General features: G+C 45.2%; 1 protein-coding gene across 1 annotated transcript in view; it reads left to right on the forward strand.

Moving 5' to 3' along the window:
• Window positions 1–457: 457 nt before the first annotated feature.
• The window catches only part of LOC135057426 (alpha-2-macroglobulin-like), a 131,239-nt gene continuing 113,002 nt past the window's right edge, over window positions 458–18,694 (forward strand). The window contains exons 1-4 of the mRNA XM_063963319.1: window positions 458–490; window positions 5,455–5,613; window positions 13,915–14,145; window positions 15,390–15,447. Coding sequence (XP_063819389.1) covers window positions 458–490; window positions 5,455–5,613; window positions 13,915–14,145; window positions 15,390–15,447 — 481 coding nt within the window. The remainder of the gene's footprint in view (window positions 491–5,454; window positions 5,614–13,914; window positions 14,146–15,389; window positions 15,448–18,694) is intronic.

Raw genomic sequence — 18,694 nt, forward strand, 5'->3', positions numbered from 1 at the left:
CCAGCCAGGTGGTAAGATGAAGCAAGGGAGCGTGGATACAGGGAAAGATGAGAGGTGGATACCGATGGTTTGTGGATACTGCTGGTATGTAGGTATCCGCTGGAACAACACCGGCACTTTAAGAAGACTGGATACTGCTGAAAGCTGACCGCTGGAAGCAGATGGGTTTGTAGCTGGAAGCTGGAATAATCACGGAGGATTGCAGAGTCAGGCTGCACCACAAGATGGAAAGCAGGTGCTGGTCTCTTATTGGAGGCTGGAGACAGGAGCTGGAAACCTGGAGAAACAACCACAGGAGAGAGAGACTGGAATAAGGTTTTACAACCAAAGCACTGACGATTTCCTGTTTCAGGCACAGGATACTTATACCTGCAGCAAGGCAGGTATTGGCTGAGCAATTATGCAGATTTCAGCAGAGCAGCGGATTGGTGGAAACAGGCATGTGACTGAAACCAACATGGCTGCTCCCATGTTAGCACTTGGTGGGAAAGTTAGTTTGAGAAACCATGTGCAGATTCAGCAGTAATGGCGGTGCAGGCCGCGGAAGGCAGGAGACGCCACACTGGCAACTTGCATACTGGAACCACATGGATGACAGCGGAGGCCACGGCAGACATGAAACACCACCCTGATAATCTGTAATCTGGAAACACAGGAGCGGCGGCGGAGGCTGGAGACGCTAAATATGATGCCGCTGTGACAGCGTCTCAGAGTGACAGGAGGGAGATGCAGAGCGTGGACATCAGTAACACAGGTGAGATCCGGCCCTGGAACGGTGAGCCAGCCTCAGGAGACATCTAAAAGGCAAGTAATGGCGTCCAGATACCCGGATCGTGACACAGTGTTCTCCTTCTTGATGGAAGATTATACCCATTCCCTCATATTTTGTGAGAGGAAATAGCCGATTAGGTCTATTTATGAGGCCCTGTGAGACATTTGATCATGGGACAGATCAAAGGGAGTTGTGGCATGCGGGGTCTCTGCTAGTTCTACTCCTTCTGGGAACTATTGTGCTTGTCTGCTGGCTTTTTGGCAGAGGCAACCCATTTACCTATATAGTGCTTGTATCGCTTAGAACTATAGGGGTCATTCCGAGTTGATCGCTCGCTGATGATTTTTCGCAGCGCAGCGAACAGGTTACTACTGCACATGCATATGCACCGCAATGCGCAGGCGCATCGTACGGGTACAAAGTGGATCGTTGCTGGACGTTGGATTCAACAAAGAAACCATTCGCACAGTCGATCGCAAGGAGATTGAAAGGAAGAGTGCACTTGTGGGTGTCAACTGATCATTTTCAGGGAGTGTTTGGGAAAATGCCCAAGCGTTTCCACCAGGGCGGGTGTCTGACATCAATTCCAGAATTTAAAAGACTGAAGTGATCGGAAGGGCTGAGTAAGTCCAGAGCTAGTCAGAAACTGCAAAAAACGTTTTTGTCCCGCTCGGCTGCACACGCGTTCGCACACTTGCAAACCGAAAATACACTCCCCCGTGGGCGGCGACTATGCGTTTGCATGGTTTCTAAAACTAGCTAGTGAGTGAACAACTCAGAATGACCCCCAATACCCCTTAAAGATGTAACCCGGAGGTATGCTTTCCATAACAGACATCCATTACAATAACTAGAACCTTTGCGGATGCACACTTATTTGTAATCTTTCTATTTATGTCATGTTTTTAATGTTTTACTCCTTTTTCTTTATTTGAGATTAAAGCTTTTAACATGACTTTTTTTTAAGTTGTCGCACGCTGCAGTATACTGTGCTTTTTTCTTCTTCCTTCAGTGGAGGAAGTTTGGGTTCATCACCTTATTAGTAGATTCTGGTGAAAGCTCTTTACCATAACTTGTACTGTTCATATACTGTAACATATCTGACATGACTGGTTGTGAGTCAGAGGGGACACTTGGCTATACATTTTGGGCAGAATATGTGACTCTTACTGCATAGTTGCCGAAAAGCTGCACTATTGATGGATTTTAGCCCTTTATTTGGGATGCGGTCAAGATCCCGCCGGACGGAAGCCCGGCGGTCGGAATACCGACACCGGAATCCCGACCGGCACAATCCCGACATATTCTCCCTCTGTGGGTGTCCATGACACCCATAGAGGGAAAATAAATTAGTGTGCCGAGCATAGCGAGGCACCGTGCCCTCAGCATGGTGAGCGCAGCAAGCCTGCAAGGGGCTGCGTTGCGCTCGCCCCCCTGTCGGGATTGTGCCAGTCAGGATCCCGTCTGGCGGGATTACGTACCAATTCCCTTTATTTGAATATGAAATCCTTGGAACTGAAACAATCTAGCTGAGGGTGGTTTAAGCATTCTATACTGTACTTAGAGGCATGACAAATTGTGCTCCAGCCAATCAGCTCATAACTGTCATGTGTTTGAAAAATGACAGGAGCTGATTGGCTAAAGCACATTTATCATTCGTATCGAGTGATAACAAGAATGTCACTCATTGTTGAATCTGTTCTTAGTTTGCATTAGAGTATGTGTTTGGCTTTTTAATTCAACAATACCCCAGTTTTAATATTTTGTACTGTATCTGTTTTGAAATTAAATAGGAACTCTGGGCCTAATTCAGAGTTGATCGCAGCAGCAAATTTGTTAGCAGTTGGGCAAAACCATGTGCACTGCAGGTGGGGCAGATGTAACATGTGCAGAGAGAGTTAGATTTGGGTGGGGTGTGTTCAAACTGAAATCTAAATTACAGTGTAAAAATAATGCAGCCAGTATTTACCCTGCACAGAAACAAAATAACCCATCCAAATCTAACTCTATCTGCACATGTTACATCTGCCACAACTGCAGTGCACATGGTTTTCCCCAACTGCTAACAAATTTGCTGCTGTAATCAACTCTGAATTACCCCCTATGTGCCCTCTTGCTGCCTTATATGAGCCAGGTCTTCTGTGCAAACGTATGCCCTCATGCACACTGGAATATCATCATTTTTATCATGGCAATCCAGCAGGGGCGGATCCAGAAGAAAATTAAAGGGGGGGCACCATGATAGGGGAATGGTAAGTTATATTTACATGCACATAAGGCAAGCGTGCTTCCAGAGAAGGGGTGTGGTATCAAAGGGGGCGTGGCCTTACATAATACGCCATCAGGTAATGATTGGCTTAAGGGAGCATCCTGGTTTATTGCTAATGTTTCACCCTGATGAAAAGGCTGATTGGGCTCTGAAATGTTGGTCATCTGTTCCATTAGTTATAGGAGCCTGGAAGGCACCCCAGCACAATATAATTATTAAGTATTAAGTTTTTAGTTGGTGGTGGCAGGTGCAGCATACCTTGTTTTGGGCACTGCACTGAGACACAGACTGCAGGACACAAACTGCCCATCTTTGATTAGCAGAAGCAGCCAGCTGGATCTCCAACAAGCAGCATAAGACATCTGCAGGACAGCCCTGTCACAATCACATGGGCCGCCTTCTCAAAGCTGAGGCTGAGTGTGACTACACCTAGCATGGTGGTAAAGGAAGTGGAGGAGGAAGCGCTGGGAAACTGTGCGGTGCAGTGAGGGCTAATGAAGCCTTCTGCGACGTCATAAGTAACAGTCTTACTCAGTGCTGGCATTTGAACCCCGCACCTGGGCTGGACTCTGGCCGGCTGGCAGTAGGGGAGGTAGGTTGTTGTGTGAGCAGGGGGAAGCTGGAGCTGCAGCTCCAGCCTCAGCATTAGTAACAACACGGACTTGCTGTTAGAGCCACGGCGGATCCTAGTGTCTGCCGGCTCTTATCAAATCTGACTGACGGAAATAGCAGTAGCTGCTGCTGCTGTTCTCCTTTTGAAAAAAGAAGTCAGAAACGACAGGGGGGGGGGGGCACGGTCCCGAGTTACCCCCCCCCCTCCAATAAAGGGATATGGTCATTAGGTCGACAAGACTTAGGTCAACAGTCATCAGGTTGACCACTATTGGTCGACATGCATTAGGTCAACATGGTCACTAGGTCGACATGTACTAGGTCAACATGGAAAAAGGTTGACATGAGTTTTTTTAATTTTTTTAAAACTTATTCATAGTTTACGATCCACATGGACTACGATTGGGAATAATAACCTGTGCCGAGTGCAGCAGTAGCGGAGCGAGGCACCTTGCCTGAAGCTCACGAGCCATGCGAGGGGACACGGTGCACTAATTGGGGTTCCCCATCACTTTACGAAGTAAACCACCAAAAACAGTAAAAAAACTCAAGTCAATCTTTTTCCACCTAGTACATGTCGACCTAATGACCATGTTGACCGATTGCATGTCCACCAGCAGTGGTTGACATAATGACTGTCGACCTAAGTCTTGTCGATCTAATGACCCATACCCGGCTGTCCTAGGCCAAAGTTACTTGTTGAGAAAATTGGAAAGAAAAAATATGAAATGAAGTAAAGTTGCACTTACCTGTCCTCCTTAGGCTCAGCTAATGTGGTGGTGGAGAGGCCACGTTGTACTTTTGTTTTCCCACATATTTTATTTTGACCATAAATAATTTGATTTGGTCCTGGACCACCAATCCGTGGCCCCCTCCCAATTTGGGAACCACTGATGTAGTGTATTTGGAATCTATTAACACTTCCGGTGGTATGCATGGAAATCTTCCGGGGGAGCCAGCGCTGACAGGGCTAGTCACCCCAGAAGATTTCCGAGCATACTACCTGCTTATTCCCTGGGGACAGCCGTGCAGCGTGCATGGGGCCCGGGAGTCAACATACTCCATTATGGAGTTAAGCCCGCCCCCCGGACTCCTATTAGGTGGGGGGCGGACTTAGCTGTATAATGGCTTATGCTGATTCCCGGGCACCGCAAGATGGCCAGGAATCAGTGCTGGGTCTGGCGATCCCCACGGGCGGTGTCCTTGGGCGATCACCAGGCGACAACCTCGCCCTGCCCTTTCACTCCCCCCCCCCTCATCTTTCCCCCCGCCACCACGCCAATTTAAAAACACCCCCCAGGGTGTGTTTTTAAATTGAAAACTCACCACTGAAGGGGTTAAAGTAAATCTGACATACTGTAACTTACTGTTTGTACTCCTCTGTCTACAATTTAACCTTTCTGATTTTTTTTCTATCCTTTTTGTTTCTTCTTCTCTATTACATGTGTTTTATTCTAAAAGGGGTCCAAATGACTGCATCCAAATACATCAGTATCACCTCCCAAATGGCCTCGGTCACTTTTAATCGCTATCTTATGCCGCTATATTACAAACAGGGACTTCCTTATCATATGGAGGTGAGACAATTCTGTTTCAGAAATATCCTTGCTCAATTTAGATGAGTGTATTTACATTTATTCATTGTTCAATGCATTATGTACATTTTCGCCCTCTAAAGTCTAAACCATTTTACCATGTTCTGTGACATCACCCAACCTTCATGACCTCTCAGTTTAGCTACCTGTATTACCATTTCCCTCTTGCATGATTTATCTTACATTTATACTTTGCAAACCCATAGATTGAAACAAAAGATAGTGTTGGACAGCCTTTAGCTTACCAAGCAGTAGAAGTGCAACTTAATGGACTGACCCTTCAGAATCTGACCACCGATGGGAATGGCACCGCACAGTATGATCTTGAAACATCTAGTTTAACAGATGCATTAATTAACATTCAGGTGAGTGGATGCAGGACGATTGCAGCAGCAGATATTACTCAAAGAGACCATTCCCCATAAAACATTACTTGAGCTGTAAATGTCCCATCTCATTTGTCCCCTGTCCCTATTTGCATAGTGGTCTAGAATTCTTCAGTTACTGTATAACCAAAATGGTTCATTCCCATTAAACTGTACATAAGGCACCCATAATTTTATTGTGTTAAACTTAAACACTTAAGCTAGCTTTTTTTTTTAACATAATTTTTTATTGAAGCAATATATGCAATACATACATAAACGTTCATTATATTTCAAATCTTTGATAGATGGGTATTATATGTTAACAGAGCAAGAAAGAATACAGTTGAGTCCTTAATCAAGGGACACATCCATTATAAGCAATCAACAGCATTGCATCTGCATGTAACAAGTCCCCGAAGATCATCTGTTCTACTGATCTGAAGTTCAGCTCAGTCGATTGACCCATAGTTGTACTTTCGAATACAAGAAAAAAAAGAAAGAGAGAAAAATAAATAATAAAAAATAAATAAATAAATAAAATATATATACTACCCGTAGCTGTACCTAATTTCCTCACCCACCAGCCCATAGCGCCCTAATTGTCTGTCAGTTTTAAAGCACAATCGGCGGATCTCCCGCAGCCATTCTAGTTAGAAACCATTCTATGTTGGACAACGAGTCGTGGAGCTGTTTCCTAACCGTTATCGACAAGGTCGTTATATAACTTTCCCAAACCTCAAAAAAATTATGTACCAGAAGATATTAGGGAAGTTAATTCCCCCATTCCCTGCAGTCTGCTGTAGTTTGATTAACGCTATACGCGGTCTCCCTCCCTGCCAAATGAATCTTCTAAAAAGAAAATTGAGACATTGAACGTCTTTAGGTAGAAGTGTATGCGGCATGGCTTGAATGAAGTACATCAGACGGGGGAATGATATCATCTTGATCAAGCTAGCCCTTCCCAAATATGATAAAGGCATAGATTTCCATGTCTCAAGTTCTGTTTCAATTGTTCGGATGGCGAGGTAAAATTTAGGGCATATAATCGCTCCGGCTTTCTCGGTATTCGAATCCCTAAATAAGTTATGTGATCCGAACTCCATTGTAATGGTAGATTCATCGCCCCCTGTTTAAAAAATGAACCACTCCCCAGTCTGAGTGCTACCGATTTTGCCCAGTTAACGTTGAAGCCTGAAACTTGTCCATAAGCCTGCAGTAACTTAAATATATGGGTCAGTGAAGCCTCTGGGTCTGAGATATATAGCAGAAGATCATCGGCAAAAGCAGTAAGTTTTAGGTTTCTGTGACCAACCTGAATTCCATGAAACTGATTATCATTTAATAGCAAACGATGTAGGGGATCTATGGCCAAGTTGAACAGCAGGGGAGACAAGGGGCAACCTTGCCGTGTGCCACGATACATCACCACCGGGCTGCTAATATATTCATTAAGCAAAAGGGAAGTCGAGGGAGAATCGTATAGGTAGCAAATAATATCAATAAAGTCTTCATGGAATAGTCTACGTTCTAGGACCTTGAATAGATGGGGCCAGAGTACTGTATCGAAGGCCTTAGTGGTGTCTAAACTGAGGAGTATATTTCTGGAATGGGGCGATTGAGCAGAAGCTATAACTGCCGCGATCGCCGCCCTAATTCCCTTAACCGAATGAGTATTGCGAACAAAGCCAAGTTGGTGGTTAGTTAAAGTATAGGGGAGAATAGTTTGCAGCCGGTCTGCTAAAATCTTAGTAAATAGTTTTATGTCGGTATTTAACAACGTAATGGGCCTATAAGAGGACACCAATTGTGGGTCTTGCGCGGGTTTAGGGATTAAAATAGTATGTGCTGTTGTGAAGTGGTGGAAGGGGGAGCGATGATGCAAAAGGCTGTTGAACACTTCTAGCAGAGTCGGAACTACATGAGGCTGAAGGATTTTATAAAATTCATTGGAGAGGCCGTCAGGGCCTGGAGACTTGTGCAATTTGAGTTTGGACATTGCCGAGACTAATTCTTCCTCGGTGATAGCTCTCACCAGTAAATACGACTGTGCATTCGTTATTGGTGGTAATACAGTATCTGGTAGGAGCGTGGTATGGGTAGATTCGTTGAAGGGGAGATCAGAGTATAGGTCAGCAAAGTAAGATTCAAAATGGTCTAATATGGCAGGGGAGTTGGTAAGGAGGTGTCCCGAGGCTCGGTGTTTAACAGCTGTTATGAATTTGCGCGTAGTTTTTTTCCTAGCCATACTGTATTTGCCAGTAGTCGACCGGATTTGTTTCCCCATCTGTAATATTTATGGTAAGAAAATACCACGTCATGTTTTGCTTGCGCTAGTAAGTGGTCGTTTAAGAGCTGTTTAGCCTGTAAATAAAGCCGCAAAGACTCCTCAGTCTGTAGGGTAAGGTGACGCTGCATTGCATCAGTTAATTCTGAGTGTAAGGTGGTATAAATTGCTACATTTTTCTTTTTCAATCTATGAACATATTCAATAATTTGACCTCTTAGAACTGCTTTTGCCGCACCCCAAAGAATATTTGGGCGGTCCCAATGTTCCAGGTTATCGTCTAAATAGTTGGCCCAGTTTGTTATCAAAAATTTCCTAAAATCATCACAGTTATAGAGATAGCTCGGAAATCTCCAAATCCTAGAGCCCCCCGACTGAAGAGTTCTTTGCAGCGTCAATGTCACAGGAGCATGATCTGATATCAGAATGTTGTGTATATCAGCTTTCCCGACTAGTGTCACTAGGGAGTCTGCAACCAAGATGGAGTCAATCCTGGACCAGGAGCTATGAACCCCGGAGAAGAAAGTAAATGATCTGTCAGAGGGATTGAGGAGACGCCAAATATCAGTAAGCTGAAGGGAGGTTTTCAATGTTTGGAGATGTGTCCAAGAAGAGGAACTGGAAGTACGCGGGATAGGGCGTTTATCAATAGTGGGATCGTCAACTGTGTTCCAGTCACCTCCAAGGATAAGTTGAGAATTATCGCGTTGAAGCAGTTGAGAGCTAATTTCTTGGAGAAAAGCAGCTGTCTCGCCATTTGGTGCATATACATTAACCAGTGTGTATTTGTTACCCCAAATTTCTACATCCAAAATTAAATAACGGCCCTCCGGGTCAGCAACAGAATTTAAAACAGTGTAGTGTAGGTGTTTGCTAAATAGAATTGCCACCCCCCTAGTCTTCCTCGTGTTATCTGCAGAAACACAGCTATCCAACCACGGTGCCCGAAGAGCAGAGGAGGCGCCCGCCATCCAGTGGGTCTCTTGGAGAAATATAATTTGAGGTCTAAACCGTTTCAGGTGTGTGACAACCCGTTTACATTTTATCGGGGAGTTAAGGCCGCCCACGTTCCAGGATAAAATTTTAAAGCAAGAATCTGCTGTAGAGGTCCCTACACTAGGATCGGTCATTGTCTATTAACCTACCCCCACCCGAGGGTGACACTCCAGCGGGAATATCATGTCACAACGTCGTCCTCCTCCTTCCCAGCGAGCGGAGAGGAACGATCGAAACCATATAGTACCATAGAGCCCAGGAGCAGATCGGGCGAGGAAGGCACGGCACGGGCAGAACAAAAAAAAACTAAGTAAAAAAAACACACATTGCTTCACATAACATTTTTCATTTTTTCCAAACCAAACTAATAACCACACAAGTGCTAAACCCTCCGGTAGCACTGGCGAGAAACCTATCAGAAGTATATGCAACATTAAAATTCAAGCTGAGTAGCATGTGAAGAGACCCAATGTCTTTTTCGTGTGGAAATGAAACCGACTCTGGCACAAAGTATTTAACAACATAATGTCTAGTCTTGGTGTGGTGGATTCCCAGGGTTCAACATGTGTGTAACATGGGAGTGTGCGGTGGCGGGATCAACAAAAATCAATGTGCGACCATTGTCATGAATGCGTAATTTAGCGGGATACATCAGTGCGAATCTAGTATTACTCTCATGAAGTATTTTACAAACATCCGAGAACTCCCTTCTCTTCTGCGCAACAGAGGCCGAAAAATCTTGAAAAATTAAAATACGTTTTCCCTGCACTACCAATTGCGGGAGTTTGCGATAAGAGCGCAATACATGTTCCTTCATTCGAAAGTCCATGAATTTCGCAATGACGGGCCTAGGCTTCATTTCAGCATCGGGTCGGACAGGACCAATTCTATGCACCCTTTCAATGTGTGATAAGAATGGGGCATCTGTGATTCCCAAAGCCTGGAATATATCAGTCGTTACAAAATCTGACAATTGTCTGTCCTTAACTGTTTCGGGGATGCCCACAAAGCGTAGATTCGATCTTCTGTCCCTGTTCTCAAGCTCATCTATTTTTGCCTGTAAAGTTTTAAGAGAGGAATCTTGAATGTCAGTGGAGTGCTGGAGTGTATGTATCTGATCTTCCCCATCGCTAACCCGCTGTTCTAATGAGGTGATCCGTGAGGTGTTATGGTCAATTTTCGCAAGTGTCGAATCGAGTAGTGTCTGTATCTGTTCAAGTCTTTTGTCGATTAAAGGAATATTCTCAAGCTTCTTGTCAATTTGGGGCACAAGGAGCCGGGAGAACTCCTGGGCCATATGTAGTAGCGAGGGTTGATCAGGAAGCGCCTCCACTTCCTGAGTTTGGTAACGGGAGTTCCCTGTCTCCGGGGGCGAGGGGGGGTTAGGCTTTCCTGTCGTGTTTTTGGTCTTACTCATTCTTGTAGTAACTGAGGACTGGGAAGATCTAACCGCTGGAGTTTTATGGACGTATTTGTCCATCCCCCGGTCCGTAGACCGCTAACTGTAGTAAGCTAGGGAATCTTATACCAACACACTGCAGTATATGATAATAAAACACCTCACGTAAGGGTTTGAGTCAGAAGATATGTCAGAGCTACTCAGCAAGGAAATAACAACAAAATTTAAGTAAACATTAATTTACACATTGTACAGATAGAGGCAGTGCAGTGGCACCATACGCTGAAATCTCCGGGTTGGAGCCTAGGTCAGGGCAAAGCAACTATAAGACAAGTATTAGGAGAGATATTATAAATTGCCCCTGTAAAAAGGCTTTATAAAAGGTAACAGTGGATTAGTGTAGCCAATGTATTATTTAAACTAGGTAGCCACCAGATGGCGATGTAACCTCAGAAATTTTTGCACAGAAATCTCAGCAGACTCATATATCAGCATCACATAAGGCAGCTACCAACATTACTAACAAGTACAGTAATAAAGGTAAGCAGATAGGGACAGAAGAAAAGTATAGCAATAAAGGTATAGAAATAAAAGGGAAGAGTTCAGCAAGATGCAGAAGGAGGATTATGAGAGAGGTCCAGGCTCTCACACCTCAATACCAACGGGGTTTAAGTAAGAAGGGGAGATTGAGCACCATACCAGGGAGTTGTATAAGGTCCTTGTGTAAAGTTGCAGTCTCTGGTAGCAGGACCACACAGCCAGCGGTCAACGACAGGCAGGAACCCAAACCGTCACCTTTCCGCAGAGTAGTGTTCACTCCGTCAGTAGATATCTAGAGGCAATTCCCAGCCCTTTATTCTCTCTTGAGGGGTCCACTCGAGCCGGCACAGGGCTCGTCCCAACACTCACCACCGTTGTACTGTATAGGGACACAGCAATCCGGGCGTCCAAACTCCGGCACCAGGATCAGAGGGCTGAAGAGGAGTCGCAGCACCCCGGGTGTCGAGGGCAGTAGCGACCACCCTCCAGGTATCAGGCAGCCTCGGCTCAGCAGGCGTTGAAAGATGCTGCCCAGGAGTCTCCGTCTCCGCTCCGCCGGCGCCCGTCACTGCAGCTGATCACCGTCTCCCAGGCTCTCCCCCGGCTACCGCAGCACAAACTTAACAGCAGGGGGGATCCAGGCCAGCGTCTTCCGCCTCAGGGGCCGTCTCCGCCACAGTGCCCCACCGTCGCCAGCCCGCTTTCGTCTTGCCTGTCGGTCCCGTCCCCAGACACCGCCGCACAGCCCCGGGAGGAGACGCGGTGGGGTGCCGGGTCAGGCTCACCGCTATAGAGGTCATAGTCCTCGCAGCGTTTCACCTCAGCCAGCCGCGGGAGTCCCCATCAGCATCCAGGGGCAGCCGAGCATCCGGGAGCGGGAGCCGCTGGGCCACCAGGATCACACGGAGCCTCCTCACCTCAGCAAAGCTGAAATATTACCAATTGGTTGCAGGTACCGGGGTGTCCCCACGTGAGCGGCAAGAGACGGGTATTGCCGGGCCTCCAGTCTTCGTGCCAGAACCCACGCCGGCGGTCATGCAGGCCGTCTCCTTGAGGGCCAAACTTCGGGGGCACATAAACACGCTCCTACCCTTGCAGGGTATCATCAGGTTCCCTATGCTGTAGGGATTGTTTTAAACTGTCTCTCAGGAGAGTAGAGGGCAATTAGCAGGGGATGTTAGTGGATTTTCCACCTGCAAGCCGGAGCCCAGCTAAAAAGCAGCCATGCTGGATGGCCCGCCCACCGGAAGTCCCACTTAAGCTAGCTTAACACTAAGATAACAACACAAACACAGATAGCTGTAGTTAAAGGTCAGATATTATTTATTGATAGCTGACCGTTTGTTAAACTAGAATTTTAAGATGAATGATTTTATGTTGGAGGAGGGCAAATCAAAAAAGTCGCTACAAGACGCCAGCTCCAGTCACTTAAATTGAAGTACAAAAAACTGAGGAGGGGACTAAACAACAACACCGCCTCCTACCTGCATAACCCGCATTGTGCAGGACTCACCACTCTTCTCTCTGGCAAATACTGATGTTCCCCCAGGGGAACGTCTAATTGTCCACCCGCAAGGTAAGGACACACTCACTGTCTTTCTAAAAGAGGGTGCCCCACAATGACCACTTATGCCTAGCTGACTGCTGGCTGGTAGCGACTTCCGCCACAACAAGGTTTAACTAAAACCACCACCGCCATCCAAAACAACAGAAACAAATGGAAAAACAACCCCGCTAATGGAAAGGACCAAAAACGCTATCCAAGAAAATGCTAACACCTGTGGAGAAAAATCCACAAATAACTTCAGCTGAAATACCGGACTCTCTGAAAAAAAGTGGTGTGGTTGTTTCAAGATGCACAATAAGGAGGCATTTATATATAAAAATGGGCTGCATGGTTGAGTCGCCAGAAAAAAGCCATTACTACGCAAATGCCACAAAGCATCCCGCTTACAATACTACAAACAGCACAGAGACAAGCCTCAAAACTTCTGGAACAAAGTCATTTGGAGTGATGAGACCAAAATTGAACTTTTTGGCCACAACCATAAACGTTACATTTGGAGAGGAGTCAACAAGGCCTATGATAAAAGGTACACCATTCCTACTGTGAAAACACGGAGGTGGATCACTGATGTTTTGGGGATGTGTGAGCTACAAAGGCACTGGAAACTTGGTCAAAATTGATGGCAAGATGAATGCAGCATGGTATCAGAAAATACTTGAGGAAAATTTGCACTCATGAGCCTGGAAGCTGCGCATGGGACATACTTGGACGATCCAACATGACAATGATCCAAAACACAAGGCCAAGTTGACCTGTCATTGGCTACAGCAGAACAAAGTTAAGGTTCTGGAGTGGCCATCTCAGTCTCCTGATTTCAGTATCATTGAGCCACTCTGGGGAGATCTCAAACGTGCAGTTCATGCAAGACAGCCAAAGAATTTACAGGAACTGGAGGCTTTTTGCCAAGAAAAATGGGCAGCTTTACCATCTGAGAAAATAAAGAGCCTCATCCACAACTACCACAAAAGACTTCAAGCTGTCATTGATGTTAAAGGGGGCAATACACGGTATTAAGAACTGGGGTATGTAAACTTTTGATCAGGGTCATTTGGGCAGTTTCTGTTGTCATTATGATTTAAAAAGAGTAAACACAGTTGTTTTTCAATAAATGGCTTCACCCAACCACTAACCATGAGTGAAAGAAAAGTTTGTGAGTTATCATTCATATTCTCTGACAAATGGCCAAAAAATCACAAATTCTGCTAGGGTATGTAAACTTATAAGCACAACTGTAGCCATTGCTGCATATGCAGTCATAATACCCACAAACAATGGAATGTGTTACTGTGAATAGGATAGGGTCAGAAGTAATAATTATGATCACTGGCTGGCAAACAATAGCTATGTCTGTGATTTGATTGAACAGCTCATAAAACGAGTTTCTAGGAGATCTCGTGAAAGTGTCCTTTGTACCTGTATATCCTTCTCAATTCACTTGCGTGGACCAGATATCTGCTATTAAGCATTTACCATTGTATGAGAATGTATGACTCTATCTTCACTCCCATCCAGGTAAATTACAAGAACCCAGAACAGTGCTATGACTCCAATGGGTTAATACCTAGTTACAGCAATAACTTTTTCCCAGTTACGCGGTTCTATTCCCGGACCAATAGCTATATTCAGATACAGACTCCTAAAGAAGATCTGCAATGTGGACAGATGTATGAGATTAAGATTCAATATTTATTTGGCAAAGATTCCCTGAAGGAAGGCGAAACCACTGCCAATTTCATCCACATGGTGAGTATCGGAAGAGCTTGGAAAGGAACATCTACATAACTGGTGATTTCGGTGGTGGCAGCAGCTGGTGCTATCATAGGAACCTTAACGAAGTAATGGGCCAAGATCAATGATCTTGGAAATAAATCATTACATGGGCTTTAGTTTGACTTTAATACTTATTATAAAACCTATACGTCCAACTTACAGCAATCATACTCTTTAAAATTCTGACTCAGAGTTGCGAGCAGGGCCGGCTTCAGAGGTGGGGCTGCAGGTCAGTAAAAATTTCAAGTAGGAGAGCTTCACCAACTGCCAGTGAGTCAGTTTGAAGTGGCAGTTGGTGACAGATGGTGTGGCTCCTCTATCTGAAAATTGAACTTACCTGCAGCTCTACCTCTGGAGCCGCCACTGGTTGCAAGCAAAACAAATCAAAGATAAAGCCATGTTGCAAGACAAGGCGGAAGGTGCAATTGAACATAGGGGGTCATTCCGAGTTGATCGCTAGTGAAAAATGTTCGCAGCGCAGCGATTAAGTGAAAAAGCGGCACTTCTGTACATGCGTATGGGGCGCAGTGCGCACGCGCAACGTACTTTTACAACGGCCGATGTATTTTTACACAAGGTCTAGCGACACTTTTCAGTCGCAATGCCAGCCGCAGAGTGATTGACAGGAAAAGGGCATTTCTGGGTGTCAACTGCCCATTTTTTTTAGGGAGTGTTCGAAAAAAATGCAGGCGTGGCTGTCTGAACGCAGGGTGTGTTTGTAAAGTCAACTACGAAACTGAACAGTCTGAAGTGATCGCAAGCTAGGAGTAGGTTTTGAGCTACTCTGAAACTGCACTTTTTTTTGTAGCCGCTCTGCAATCCTTTCGTTCGCACTTCTGCTAAGCTAAAATACACTCCCAGAGGGCAGCGGCTTAACGTTTGCATGGTTGCTAAAAACCGCTAGCGAGCGATCAACTCGGAATGACCCCCATTATTAGGGTAAGTAGCGGCTGCCTTTGCTTTGATGTGTGCATACAATTCCTTGGACAGCGCTATTTTTAAACTGCAATTTAGAGTTCGCTAAGAACACACCCCTCCCAACTCTAAATCTCTCTTCAGATTTGTAAGTGTGCCCTGCTTTAGTGCCGCATGGCTTTGCCAAGGTGTAAATTCTCTTTTTTGTTTGTTTTGTGTTTTGTTCCAAACCCTGAATCTGTTTCTGTTTGTGTTATTTTTAATTAACACTTGTCCTATAACACTATTACCGTTTTCTGTAGGTGATATCAAGATCAAAGATTCTTATTACTGGTGAACATCCAATAGACGTGACCACATGTAAGTTCCTCTGCCTACTTTCTTCCTTAGTAGAAAACCACTCACCACAGTAATTAATAGTAATTCCACCTTGATTTTTTTTTCTTCTCACCAAGAAAATCTATATGATTAGCAGAATATCTATGAAGTAATGAAAACGGTACTGTGCTCTCGGGAAGGAGAGAAGGGTTGGAATTAGACATGAAACAGTAAATAAACATGAGTGACATTTACACAATCCTCTATAGAAAACTAGGGGAAGATTTACTAAGCAGTGGGTTTGAAATCCTAGTTCTTTTGCTGCAGTTTACCAGTGGGATTCCATCCTGCAGATTTACTATGCTCGTACCTGCCACAAAACTGCAGAGAAATCCCACTTAAGAATATACTCTAATTGCACATCAAAGCGCCATCAGTATTTTTCCATTAGAAGTATAGAAACTCCAGATTAACTAAACAGTGTACTTAAAATCCACTGGCAATTTTTTTTTTTTTTTAAATGAGGTGGCTGTGACAGACAAAATAGCTCAAAAAGCTGATGAGTGAGCAACTATATGTGACTGATTAGATGGAGAGGAAGCACAATGCTCTGGTGATGAGGGAGACCATCATGCATTGAATAAGAAGGCAGATAACACGGATGGTATATATATATATATATATATATATATATATATACTGTATATTAATATTAGGGATGAGCGGGTTCGGTTCCCTGAGAACTGAACCCTACTGGACTTCACGCTCCGAGCCCGGATCTGAGTCAGGCTCGGCTTTTCCCATCTGACTCGGAAACCAGAACGAGGCAAAACGTCATCATCCCACTTTCGGATTCTCACGGGGTTTGGATTCCATAATAGGAGCCGTGCGTCCCCGCCATTTTCACTCCGGCATTGGAGAGTATAGAGAGAGGATGTGTCTCCATTTTCTCAGTGTCCTCAGTGTCTGTGTCTTGTGCTGAATCTGTCCAGTCACAGTAGTTGTGTCCTCTGCTGCCATATGTCCAGTGCTGTCCAGTGGTGCTGTGTTGTGCTGCATCAGTACAGTGGTGGTGTCCTCTGCTGCCATATGCCCAGTGCTGCTGTATAATATATTAAGAAGTCCCTTAAAGTGTTCCTGTGTTGTCCTTCATCAGACCAGTGGTAGTGTCCTGTGCATCAGTTTGTAAGTACAGTGACCATTCACAGTGGTGTCCTCTGCTGCCATATGCCCAGTGCTGCTATATAATAGATTAATAAGTCCCTTAAAGTTTTGCTGTGTTGTCCTGCATCAGACCAGTGGTAGTGTCCTGTGCATCAGTCAGTCAGTCCAGTCAAGATTCACAGTGGTGTCCTCTGCTGCCATATGCCCACTGCTGCTGTATAGGGTGCTGTGTTGTGCTGCATCAGTTCAGTGGTGGTGTATAGTGCTGCATCAGCCCAGTGGTAGTGTCCTGTGCTTCAACCATCAGTCATTCCAGTGACCAGTCACAGTGGTATCCTCTGCTGCCATATGTCCATTGCTCCAATGCCGCATATTGTGTTATATAACTCCAGAAAAATAATGGAGAACAAAAATTTGGAGGATAAAATAGGGAAAGATCAAGAACCACTTCCTCCTAGTGCTGAAGCTGCTGCCCCTATCCATGACATAGATGATGAAATGCCAACAACGTCGTCTGCCAAGGCCGATGCCCAATGTGATAGTAGAGGGCATGTAAAATCCAAAAAGCCAAAGTTCAGTAATAAGACCAAAAAAAAGAAATGTAAATAGTATGAGGAGAAACGGAAACTTGCCAATATGCCATTTACGACACGGAGTGGCAAGGAACGGCTAAGGCCCTGGCCTATGTTCATGACTAGTGGTTCAGCTTCACATGACAATGGAAGCCCTCATCCTCCCGCTAGAAAAATTAAAAGAGTTAAGCTGTAAAAAGCACAGAAAAGAACTGTGCGTTCTGAGATGGTATCACAAATCCCCAAGGATAGTCCAAGTTTATTGGTGGCTGCGATGCCTGACCTTGCCAACACTGGACAGGAAAAGGTGGCTCCTTCCACCATTTGCACACCACCTGCAAGTGCTGGAAGGAGCACCCACAGTCCAGTTTCTGATATTTAAATTGAAGATGTCACTGTTGAAGTACACCAGGATGAGGATATGGGTGTTGCTGGCGCTGAGGAGGAAGTTGACGATGAGGATTCTGATGGTGATGTGGTTTGTTTAAATGAGGCACCGGGGGAGACATCTGTTGTCTGTGGGATAAAGAATCCCATTGTGATGCCTGGGCAAAATACCTAAAAAGCCACCTCTTCGGTGTGGAATTAGTTCTCCACAAATCTGGACAACAGGTGTCAAGCCATTTGTTGCCACTGTCAATCTGTAATAAGTAGATGTAAGGATTTTAACCACCTAGGAAAATCCTCCCTTATACGTCACCTGCAGCGCATTCCTCAGAAATCAGTGTCAATTTGTGAAACTTTGGGTAAGAGCATAAGCAGTCCACTGAAACCTAAATCCCTGCTTCCTCTTGTACCCAAGCTCCTGCAAGCCAAACCACCAACTCCCTCAACGTCAACTTCCTCCTCAGACATGAACATCAGTAGTCCTGCAGGACATGTCCCTAGCAAGACTGACGAGTCCTCTCCTAACCGGAATTCCTCCGGAGGATCATTGGGTGGTACGCCTGCTGTTGCTGCCACTGCTGTTGTTGCTGCTGGGAGTCTATCGTTATCCCAGAGGGGAAGTCGGAAGACCACTTGTACTACTTCAACTAAGCAATTGACTGTCCAACAGTCCTTTGTGAGGAAGAAGAAATATGACAGCAGTCATCCTGTTGCAAAGTGGATAACTGAGGCCTTGACATTTATGTTGGTGTTAGACGTGCGTCAGATATCCGCCATTAGTAAAGTGGGATTTAGACAATTGATGGAGGTATTGTGTCCCCGGTACCAAATCCCATCTAGGTTCCACTTCACTAGGCAGGTGATACCGAGATTGTACTGAGACGTCAGAAAAAGTGTCACCAGTGTCCTAAAAAATGCGGTTGTATCCAATGTCCACTTAACCACGGACATGTGGACAAGTGGAACAGGGCAGACTAAGGTGGTCATTCCGAGTTGATCGCTCACTAGAAGTTTTTAGCAGCCATGCAAACGCTATACCACCTCCCACTGGGAGTGTATTTTAACTTAACAGAAGTGCGAACGAAGGATCGCAGAGCGGCTACAAAGTTTTTTTGTGCAGTTTCAGAGTAGCTCAAAACCTACTCAGAGCTTGCGATCACTTCAGA

Source organism: Pseudophryne corroboree, chromosome 3, assembly GCF_028390025.1.
Source record: "Pseudophryne corroboree isolate aPseCor3 chromosome 3, aPseCor3.hap2, whole genome shotgun sequence".
NCBI classification, from domain to species: Eukaryota; Metazoa; Chordata; class Amphibia; order Anura; family Myobatrachidae; genus Pseudophryne; species Pseudophryne corroboree.